Source organism: Rhea americana, unplaced genomic scaffold, assembly GCF_003343005.1.
Source record: "Rhea americana isolate MKP2758 unplaced genomic scaffold, rheAme1 scaffold_25, whole genome shotgun sequence".
Classification (NCBI taxonomy): Eukaryota; Metazoa; Chordata; class Aves; order Rheiformes; family Rheidae; genus Rhea; species Rhea americana.
Window position 1 is genome coordinate 6,921,237 of NW_028186368.1, and position 12,414 is coordinate 6,933,650.

Below are 12,414 nucleotides of genomic sequence, written 5' to 3' on the forward strand. Positions count from 1 at the left end.
AGAGCTGGTTTCTGGCCTTAAGCAATTAATTAATAATAGAACGCTAGCTACAGTTATTGCGTCTCCATCTACTTTATTTTTAAAATAACTACTTTCAATAAGTATAACCCACTTTTCAATCTGTTAGTACATAATTCAGATCAATACCATACCGAAGTATTGCATGACCTGCTCTCATAACTCATATTAAACTGTCAGAATCTAGCAACTCAAAACTGCTGAGCATTTTCTCAAACTGGCAAAAACTATATGAAATAYAAGAGAACAGTCCTGTCTAGCTCATTCTACTGTCAAAATATTACTCCTTAYAGTGACTGTTATATGCCATCCGTTTTACAACAGAAGCTTTGTTAGTAGTATTTTCAAATATAAATGGAACAGTATTGATTGAATATTTTTTGTTGCTTTGCCCAGTTGTGAGCAGATCATCCACTTACTTCTTCCCCTGATTYTACAGTTGCACATCCTTGAACACAGTATCACACTGGTTCATTACATAAATGCAGTCACACAGACATACATGCATTTTGCTTATGTAACTAAGTACAATTTTTGCTTTCCCAGCACACCTGGAAAGATTAAAYGTATTCTGCAACCAACCCCACATGTGATTTCAAAAATCTCAATCAAATACTTCCTTGCTCCTTTTCATTAAAGAAAAATTAAAATTAAAAAATATTTTTTTTTTCATGTATTAGAACAAGGACCACACTCTGATGAGTGTCTCTAGTGCTCTTTCAGTGTTTTTATACAAATCTGTTTAATACAATTTATAAAAAGCTCCTTTCTCATTAATAAAAACTGTCAAATGTAAACCATGGTGGTGGGGGAATCAAGACACAGCAACAGTAGCATGTGGAAAGGTGCTCTGAATTGCTCCTTAGAGGCTCTTATCTCATCTCTTTCCACTGTCAAAATAGGGAAGGTCTGAACGCACCCACCTGTATACCGAAAGCAGAACTTGTGTTTCTGTATCATCACCTGGGTCTCAAAGTACCCTGCGCACGCACTCCAGGGCTACCAGATAGCATGAACTCTACTAGACTTCTTCGATGTCAGCTGTTAACACAAAGTGCCTGTCAGGGATCTTTGCGACTCCGTGCATTCTGTGATGCCTTTAATTCCAAAGCCATTATTCATGATTTTAGTGCATATGTATAAAAATAGAGACCTGCTACTTCCTCGCCAATGCCTGGGAAGCCACTCTCACTTGGCACTTAATCCATATGGGCAGAAAGATACATCTGYGAGGAGCTCCACTAACCTCAATGACACACGCTGACAGGCAGAGTCAAGGCTTAAGCAGCTAATTTCTTCTTTCATTCACATACCATCTTTTCACCAGAGGGATCCCAGACCATATTAAAATCCCCAGAGAGTTTCTACAGTGAAGATGGCAATCACTGCACATTTTCTTCAAGGGTTAGACTCACTTACTCATTAACTTCCTTGATAAATATTACAACTTTATAACTTTCCATGACACATTCCTTACTAAAAAGAATTTTTTTCCTGTCTCTCAAATCTTAAGTAGACAGCATTGACCTTTTTCCAAAAAAACSTACTGCCAGAGAAAACAATACAAAGATTGATGACACAATGTCCTCAACTCCTATTAATGTGCACACATAAAATAAAAAGTATATCAGATAGAGTTGCAAATGACATGCTATGTTAAAATTACAAAGCCTTTACTTTCATCTGTCTGTGCCATAATGTTACAATTTCATCCAGGCAGTCCTGTGCACAAAGCTGTACAGGATGCCCAGCAAAGGCCATCTTAGCCTGTACCAACATACGCGACATTAAGTGGGAGCAGTTTATACACCTGCCTTCAGGTCTTGGATCCACACAAGCCTACGAGCCRTTAATTCACCATTTCACTGTCAGGAATAAATGCATGATACTAGATCACACCACAGAAATTGGGTTTTGGTTTTTTGTTGTTCTTTTTAGCAAGCACACAGAATTTACAAGCCTACATTTGTCAAAAAGTAGRTTATCATTTTCATTCATTGTGATTTATGAATGGTGATTGGAGGTAGCACATATGGTATATGTAACTTAGAAATACAAAGATATTTAGTAGACATAAATTATATTGTATGTGTGTGTAATACTTCTACACTTCTAACCAGGCTTCATGATTATACGCATTCAAGCTTAAATTCTTTGAAATACCAATCTCTTAAGACAAAAGTTATTCTGACCTATAGACTAAAATAGATTTACTAGTTTCACTGGAGACAATATTTTGTATTTTGTTAGTACCTCAAATTGTGTGAAACGTTTTCTACCTGATATCCAAAGAAGACCATCCACCACATATCCTGCATGGCATGAAAGGGATCGGTCAAAGGACTGTACAAAGGTCCACTTGTTCTTCTTGGGGCAATAACGTTCCACGGTAGGTAAAACTTGTCGCAATTCATTTCTGCCCCCTACTGCATAAAGGTACTCGTCCACTGCTCCGAGTACAAAGTGCTCCCGACAGTTCTTCATTGGAGCTATCTCAGCCCACAAATTAGTGCGGGGGTCGTATCGACAGGCAGTTCTCACGGCACAACTGCGCCCCGTGGAGTGCTCTGCCTCTCCTCCAGCTACAAAAAGAAAGTCTCCCATCACAGCAACACAGTGGTGACTTCTCCCTATGGGCATAGGTGCCAGCTCACTCCAGTTTGCAATCCCTGCCATGTGAACGTTCTCTTGATCTACTGGATTGAAGTATCGCAGTTCCTTCACTTTACAGATTTCACGTTTTTTCCCACCGATAATGTAAAGAGTGTCTGACTGGAAGCGAGGTCTTGTCCTTTTGGTTTGCCAAACCGGCTGTGCATAGACGCTCTGGTGGTAAGCCAAGGCCTCGTTAACGAGTGCTGTTGCAGTTTCACTAGCTTGGACAAGAGGATGAGAAAGAGCTACAGTATGCAATGTATCCACATCCATAAGGCCAAAGCGGACATACTGGAGAAGTTCATCCATGTACTGGTAACGACAGTTGTGTTCCAGCCACCTCACAGCTAGCTAAAAGGGTGGGGGGAAGGAAGGGAAAAATAAAACACACACACACAAAAACGATTATCTGTACACCATTCTAACAAAATTTGGTCTTTTGAAAGCTGTTTTTGCATCCTAAGAACAACTGTATACTTGCCTTAGAAGCAATATCAATCAGTACAAGAAGTATTTGTGAATGCACGAATCAACACAAAAGGTATACTTTAAAACTCCATCTATTATATATATAAAAGCATTGTCTTTTATTATTCCCTCCCCAAATTACAAATTTTCACAGTATTAATAACAGACTGTAATACTGCTATGCAATACTCCTGCTGTGCAAACTGTTATAGATGCTTTAGGAAACCACAACATCCAGGAATCAAGCTGCTGAAGCACTATTATAAATATAGAGACTATGTAATCATTGAAGACCACAGGCACACTAGAAAGAAAATAAGTAAAATTACGGTTAGATGATTAGAAAGAAAAGGCTTTTTTTCTGTTCCATCTTGCATTCCATTTATGACAAAATATTGAAGGAATATMACAAATAATACTGAATCCCTCTATTTTCTTACATTTCCATTTATTTTAATCATAAAATGGGGTGATGTTTAAAAGGACTAGGAATTAGAGAAGAGAGAAGCAGAGAAGGAGTTCTGCTTGCTTGGGACTGGAAGGGAGAGGAAGAGGAGAGGAAGAGTCTGAAACCAATCAGCAATTGTAACTGGTACCAACAGCCAAAAATAAACACATTTTTTAAATCACATAAAGCACATCGAATCCAGCCAAGTTTATGAGGAGACCAGGAAGGGATCTATCTCCAAACCATTTCAAGAAATGTTGTATAAATTATTCTTGAAAATCTCTATTGATGAAGATCCCTTAACCTCCTCAGGAAATCTATGTGCATTTTTGGTTGTCCTCTTGGATCTCTAACCTATGCAGGAGCACCAAACCTTACAACTTTTTGTCCCATTTTCCACTGCACCTTTGGGTTTATACTCCAGAGCACAGGAAACCCTAGTTCCTCTTCGAATCTCCTTTGAATCTGATGATTGCTGCATTCTGTCCATACAAGATGAAAAACAGTTTGTTGCCTTCCATTTCTCCTCCACCTCTGATGTATTTGAAGATGCCTGCGGCAGTTGCCCTTTCTCTGAATGAAAAAGTCTCATTTATTCACTCTCTCTCAGGTTACATTTCATAAGCCCCTGAACCTCTGTTGCTCGGCTCATAGCTCTCTCTTGCTGAAAGAAAATGCCCCCTCTTCCTTGATATTTGTTGCTCAAAATTGGGTAGAATCTTCCTCTTAAGGCTATGGTAGTGGAAAATAGATTAGAAGGATCTCTTTGATCACAACTAGCTATACCACTCCTGTTTGTACATCACTACTATTTGAGACTTACTTTGTCAATGCACTATCATACTGCTGATTCATGTTTAAGCTTACATCTACTCGTGCCACATTTTTTTCTGCAGAACTTCCACAAAGTGCAGTGCTTCTGTTATTACCGAGCTGTCTACCATTTACTTTACACCACTGCCTCAAACTGTCAAGATCATTCTGAATTCTAATTTTATTTTGAAAGTGCTTGAGTATCATTCCACTTTCTGACGGTCTGAAAATATAAAACCCATAGAATTCTATCATCCAAGACAATAACAAAATATTGAATAATTTGGATGAGGACAGGCTCCTCTCTCTGATACATCCTTCATCTTGACAAAGATGGAGCAGAAGTTTCTTGCTACACATTAACAACAGTTTTGTCTAAAACTTATTGCCCTGCATTGCTCATAAGAATGTCACATGAAACAGCTTGACAAGGCTTTTGTCTTGCTCAGGGCTTTTTTACACTCACAGTGTATCAAACCTATTGCTTCTCCTGTATTCTGTAAGAGAAGGATCATGACAAACTACAAACACTGTTTAATTAAGATGAATTTGGAACGCTTTTTTCTCYTCTGTGCTATTCAACCCCTGCAAAACAAACAATCAACGAAGAGCATCAAAAATTGCAACAGCAGGTTCAGCAAGTTATATGAAGTATTGTGTTTCAGTATGCATTAAGCTATACTTATTTATACACGCTGGTAAACAAAGAGTTAATTAAATACATTTAAAAGCGCTTATGGACTTGAAATCATTGAGGATTATAATCACATGTTTTAAAACCTACCAAATATACATGTCTAATTGTCTTCATCATGATGAAGACACCAATTGAATTCATAGTGACTGATACGTGGGTTGCTAYATTGAAGGAGAAGAATTTACAAAAAGCGAGTACTTTATCTGTCATCACTCGAGTCCAACAGATCAGTGTTTCTTTCACTTACAGTCCATGTCATCACTCATACCTAGAACATCATAGTACAGGTGTCACCTGTACTATATATGACAAAGATTACAGACTCTTAAAAGACACACATTGCTGCAATCAGGTTTTGGTAATTTCAAGGCTTTTAAGGTAATGTCTGTTAGTATCTTAGAACTTCACTCCTCCTCTTCCTCCTCCTCCTCCTCCCTCAATAAATACTGTATAAACACACAAACAACACTACCTTCGTATCTTTCACAGACACACTATCTGCATTTATTTTGCATATGGGGATGTGTGAAGAGTTTCAGCAGAAGAGATGGACATCTCCACTACAAGACACATTCTCTGCTGCATGAAGTTTGGCAAAAGCAACTTGGTTCACGCTGAGTTTGGTCTGTATTGAAAACATTTGTGGAGCTRTTGTTAAAAAAGAAAGTTTCACTGGAATCGACAATGCATAGTATTTCTCTAAAACCATGAAATTTCTATAACACCACAGCAATGGTGCAGAGTGGAATAAAGATAGTGCTGGCACTGGTTGGAGATGTGTGATCTATTCCCAGTCCTGATGCAAAACTTTCTCCATCTTCTMCTGCCCTATTTCATCCCCAGCCATCTGTCCTGCTTCTTTCTTTTTATGCAAGAAAACCTTTGAATCTTTCCAAATTCAATTATTGCAACCTCCTTGGAATCCTCTAAACACATCATCTAAGATGTCTTTGGTCTATACTACTTCCACTCTTCCCTTCTAATGAGCAACTTCAACAGTAGTAGGAGGAGTAAAGTGAAACCCAGGCAATGTCTTTTGTACAGGCAGCTTCTGAYTCTTACCAGACTCCAAGTGTGAGGTCAGTTTGTTGTAGGGTACTGCATTTTACTATACAAATTTAGAAGGCAGGGCTAAGAAGCCTACACATCATCTTATCACTTGTATGGGCTGTAGGTAGTTGATACTGGACAGAGAGGCTTTGCTGGCATTGAAGTTGCCCTTAAGGGAGCAACTGAGATCTGGGAATTATGACGCATGATTCCCACTGGAATCACTGGACACTGGCCAGCTGCCCTCCCACTACCACTGAACACAACTTGACTACAGTATCTTATGTGACTTACACCTGATCTTTGATTCTCGGAGGCAGAAAAAAAGTGGTATGAGTTAAAAGTTGTGTTGTTTATATCTCCTTGTCTTGCTATGATAYCAATTACTATTACTTGACTTTGAATGCCATAAATTCATGTTGGAACAGTCCTTCAAAATAGTTACTAAATATTAAAGCCAAAAATGCATTTATGTGTACATTCCATAGAATGCATGACTATCACCTAAACCATGACACAGAGCTATGGAGCAGGTCATATGGTTTTAGGGGCGCTTACAAACTGAGTCTCAAGACTTTCACACTTTGTGTGCAATGCAGATTGTTAAAGTGCTCTCTATCAGAATGTGGTATGGAAAAAACYTGAGCTACCATTGAGGTGAATTGAATCTCCAGTCAGTGGATGACCTGGCAGTTACTGGGAGGTAGGAGAGGGCAAAGATCAAAAGAAAATCGAGTACCAARCAAGTTTTTTGCATGTAGTAAAAACAGTCACTGATGAACTGCAAGACAGTTCTATAYTTCCTTTAGTGTTAACAAGACAAAAATCTCTCTCACGAATATATCATAGAAGTGCAAACTCGTATACAACATACTAGCAAATATCTGTATATTTACTCAATGCAAATTCCCCTGCCTTTACTCAGTCTCAGTTTACTCTGTTTAATCCAGACTGAGACTGGTGCCTGCACAGGGACTCCAAAATTTATGTCACATACACACTAATCAAAGTGCCTCTCTGGCAGCAGATATTAGCCACTGCAGTCAGCATGGGCAAGATAAAGCCATTGTACACTTCTTTTCACTGCAAGGACACATTAAGACTTCTCTAAGGAAATTCCAATAACACCTGAAAGTACAACTGTGTTTAAAACACAAACAAGTAAAACCAAAGAAAATCTCCACAATTTTGAGCTTAAAAATATTTTTATCACYATTATTAATTTACAAAATAAGGAAGGACTCCTACTCTTAGTACCATATAAGCAAATGCTAATTAAACTRTTAAAAGTTTCTTTTCTTATTAATTCTAATGTGTGAGTATGAGCCCAGTACTTGTAYCAACTTTAATAAATAATTTATTTTGCCATATTCATCTTCTAAGCTAAGTAAATGACAAAACCTTAAAAGGACATGATTTTCACACACACTGAAAGCATCAGAGAATAGATGGAAAATATACTGTGGCATRGTTAAAGCGTACATCTAAATGTACTTGTGTATCTGACTTTGATTTTGTTGTAGTTACAACGTTGGCTTCTGCTTCCAACACAGTGCTTCAGCAGTCTAATTCACATAGCATAAGAGCATGGTTCTTCCCTCCCTGCTATTAACAGTATATATACCACATCTGGAAAAGCCACAGAGGCAGTGGAAGTCAAAGCAGAGTTAGAGGTTTCATTCCTGTTGAAGGTAGCCCTGCGGTAGGCCTGCAATAAAGAGTTACCTGTTTTTCTGGGTTACCARCTTGTAAGCAACAGACCCTGATGCATCTTCGCCTTGCCTGTTCAGTGTCCCCCAAAAATCGTTCTCACGTCACACTGCTGGTAAACACGCTAGACCTTCACTTGGCATCGGAGGAAAGCAGAAAAGACAAGCTACCTTATCAATGCAAAAGCTTGRCATACTCCTTAGAGCCAGGTTCATTTGTAAACGACTTTAAGTCACAAACTTAGTGTCATGGAAGGTTTATRTCTACAGTGCTCTGACAAAGAAAATATTGCTCTGATCCTGGACTCCRCAAGAGGCAGGGGCCACGGGAACTCCGATAATGTCATTTTGGCCTGATCTTTAGTCKACACACTCATGCCATAGCCCCACAAATTTCAAAGGAATTAGGCTTGTTCTTACCATCTAAGGTCTCTAATAATTGACATGGAGCAAACAAGGGACAGTAGTGGAAAAATTAAGTATTTCTTTTAGCAATAACAAATGAAAGGGAACATTAAAAAAAGCTTTCAAAAACAATGAATTCACACTTTCTCATTGAAACAAGTGGAATTTTCAATTAAAATAACAGAGTGAATATTCTCTTTTAGGAGAAAGCATAATTTTAAATATGGAAACAGAAGTGATAAGGAAGTTTTCTCCTAGACTGAAATCTGATATATTCAACACAAATTATCAGATTTCTGCATGATAATCTGATGGTATACCAGGGGAAGGAAAACAAACAACCAGGTCCTCTCCCCTTAAATCTCTTCTTTCAACCCAAATCTCACCCAAAACAGTCTTTCTGTACTTCGTAGTTTAAACATAAGAAAAAAAATTCAAATTAGTGTCTTAAGTATTTTGGAAAGTTCTGTAGATCTGCTCCTATTGATAAATAAGGCAAAAAAGTCATGAAGGTAACACAGCTACTATGAAAATCACTTTAAGGGACCTAGAGAACTTCAAAAAGCAAAACTTGGAGTTGAATAGTTCAACATTTGCTTTCAGTTTAAACTGTATTGCCACATTTTCTGTTGCAATGCAAATGTGGATTTTGACTACAAATTTGCACGTCTGATTTGGCCCCTCCTTGGAGTTTATGTAATTCAGCGAGTCTCAGATTTTCCAGACTAGAACCTCTTGCCTTAAAATCACCGTCTTATTTAATCAAACATCATCAGCACTACCCTGCCTCTTCAAATCTGATGCACAGGATCAGAACTTACGTGTGTAAACCAAGATATTTACTAAAGCTCTGAAACAAAGTCCATTGAAGCCCATGGAGTGCCTTCCACTTTTAAAATGAAAAGGGATTTCCAAAGGGCTTGAATTTGGATCTCTAAAGGGTCTGAGTACTTCTTTCTCTCCAGAGACTCTAGAGGAGGAGATGTGAATTAGGATACCAATTTAAGCATTTTACGTAAGTGAACTGGACTAAATTGGACCCTATCACCTTTTTTTTTTTTTTTAGGAAAAAAAAAGAAAAAGAAAAGAAAATGCGTGAAGAATTCCTTCTGGAAAAAAAAGACAAATTTTCAAGGCCAGAGCTGCTCACGAAAATTTTAGGAAGTAGGTATGGAAGTTAATAAGTAAGCATGTGGCACAGTGTCCAGACTATCTTCTACAATTGCATCAGTTAAGTACTACTTTATATTTGACAGCTGCATTAAAATAGGTGACTTAATCTGTACCACAGAACTTTAAAGACAGAAATCTTTTTTTTTTTTTTTGGGGGGGGGGATTAAAAATGTGCATAAAAATAAGATTGTAATGAACTGCATGTAGAACAATCACAATTATTAGGTATTTGCATTTCTTCTGCACCTTGAGCCAAACAACTAAAAAATTATGCACAGGATTCTCTCAATCTGAACACAGTAAATGTTAATAATCTCTGAATCTGCAGTTAAATGTCTTTTGCCCCCAACCCCAAAGAGAGACTTTCCAGAAAGTTGTAGTACAGTGACGATGACTGTATTTGCCTTGTACCAAGCTAAAGCATATGTGCGAGGTCAGAAAATAATGCTGTGCCATCCCCCACTCTCCCTACACAGAGACATTTTAAAATTACCTGTTTGTCAGTTTTACAAATGGGTGTATATGTAAGCAGCCTCTTGTGTGCCACTGCATTAGCAAGCAGGTAAGCCTTCATTTGCACATTCTGATTTTACAGTCAGAAGTAAAACATTTACTCTGTTCAGGGTGAGTTGATAAACAGGGATTTTAAATTTTCCTCTTTTTTAATGTGAAAAATGAAACAAAAATGTTCCTCTAGATACATTATGCCTTTGGGCTCCATTTGAGGGAAGGGAAAAAAGACAGAGAAAGCGACTGTGAAGGTCACAGAGTGAAAGAACTTCCTCAGGGCACAGAATAAATTAAATCCCAAGGAAAAAATAAAATGTGATTTCCAGAGTGCGAGGCACAAACTCAAAATGACAATGATTGACAGCCAAACTATATCCGTGCAATATCGAAGACTGCACGTTCTCATTTACCTCAGTGTAGCCAGCAAGCGCCCATTAAACATCCGTCTGATGCCCAAATTAACCTTCTTGGCAAACTGAAAGAGGCACAAACTATCATAATCAACCTTTCATTATCACAGCAGCCTCTAGTTAAAGGGTCAGAATAATTGTGCCATCAGAGCCCTGATTGTTTTCAATCAACAGACGACTGGAGTGACAGCTCAGTGATGGAGTAGTTTGATGAAACCGCACCAGGCCTAATCAGAGCAGATGAAAGGAAGGCATGATTGGTGCAAATGAACAGTCGTGCCTCTCTTTTTCATTTACAATCTGAAATTACTCTTAAATTTACAGGGTTTTTTCTCCCTTATGAGTACCTCTGAAAAAATGTTTGACTTATTATGAGTTCTGACAGTGCAGAGTTATAAAACACAGGTAGGGTTTTCAGCYGAGGCTTTAAGTGGGTATTCAGCATAATTTTAACAAATTCACTCTTGAAAAGCACAAAATGACTAAAGACTTCCAATGACCTAACCTTTCAGTGCTGTTTGATTAGCAGAACAATTTATCACAGCTCACATTCTTCATGATAAGATTAAAAAAAATGGGCAAGGATCTCTTGCAAATGTTTTCTCTTAGCCAATGTATTTATTGCATTATTGCTCTCCTGTTCTCTCTCTCTCTCACAAATACACAGGAAAAAAATTAAAGAACAGTGCATTAGTAATCCTTTCCCCCCTCGAATGAATAATAGAATCCAAGCAGTGASTGTCTGGAGATGAAAGAAGAAACCAGTTACTGAGCTGCTGACAGCATCAATATTCGGCTTTCCGGTGGGTTGTTCATTCCCAAGTCCTAAGCGAGGTGAAGTGAACCCACTCCATTAGGTATCYCTTACCTTAGTCATCAGCACACAACCAGAGTGCTTTACAAATCAAAGGAAAACAATTTGGGCTCTGTTTTGGCAAAATCTGGAAAGAACGGAAGGTTTAAGCCTCCTGCAACTTCTCAGCTACAATCTACTTCTACTCCCGGCCTCACCCAACTCCAGCTATGTGGCTTCCCATCCTTGCAATGGCTTTTGTAAATAAAAAAGAATCTCTCTGCACCTTTGATAGAAATAATTATTTCAAATGGAGAATTSTAGCTCTTTTCTTATGTGATCTTTGCTATCATCAGCTGTTCTCTATTCTATCAGCCATCACTAAACATGTATCAGCATTTAGGTTAGCATAGGAAAACAAAAAGAAGTGGATAGAGAAGACTGATGCTACTAGTAAAAGACCTTTAGATAATTCTATTTTCTKTAACTTTTCCTTACACTACAGAATGTAAGTTTTAATTCCTTGGAAGTTTAGGGTTGCAAGCACAACATCTGTCTGAGTGGAGAAACAAACTGCCCTAAGCTGAAGAGGCTGTGAGTAGGCCTGCACACCCTGGCTGACAGAGGGGCTGCCATTTTCACTTGTTGCTGATTTAGTTTAATTTATTGAAGTCTACTGTTGACGTAAGCAGGTTCACAGTAACAGATTCTCTGAAGAAAARGAATTGCAAATGGATATTAAATCTTAAAACACACTAATTATCTTCTGGTATCTTCAGGTTATTCCATATCCTTTCTYTGTAGGTTGCTTGCACCTTATTTTCAGCCAGCTTTGCCTACTGCCAAGGTACACTCAGCATATTAGGCTACAGGCCTTTTTGAAAAATATACGTGCTTTTTCTTCATAAAACAAAGAGTTTTACTGCCCTCAAATAGCATAAAGGCCCCAAAACCAGTTCCAGTAAGAAGGATCTATTAGTTCCAAGTCCTATAGAAAGGCAGCGTGACACTAAAAGGTGCCCACTCTGTCAGTGGCTTGMTAAGTACTTTCCCTCACTCCTTCCCTTTGACAATTCAGTTCTCCTTTCCTCCTGTTTCAAATACTGAAGTGCCCAACCTTTTCTAGGTATAAAGACACTGCTTACAATAAACATGTAGATCTAGTGAACTCCTGGGAAGACCCCAAGACATTCCCAAGCACATCTGACCTAACAYGTCAACGGAGAAGGTAAGTAACAGCTTGGGAAATTGCCAGCAGGGGCTTT

At 38.3% G+C, this 12,414-nt stretch overlaps 1 protein-coding gene across 3 annotated transcripts in view; it reads right to left on the minus strand.

The window, feature by feature from the left end:
* Positions 1-12,414, minus strand: part of KLHL32 (kelch like family member 32) — a 116,125-nt gene that overhangs the window by 13,225 nt on the left and 90,486 nt on the right. For all 3 annotated transcript variants that reach the window (XM_085306952.1, XM_085306951.1, XM_085306953.1), the window contains one exon: positions 2,298-3,024. In XM_085306952.1, the coding sequence (XP_085163078.1) occupies positions 2,298-3,024 (727 nt within the window). The remainder of the gene's footprint in view (positions 1-2,297; positions 3,025-12,414) is intronic.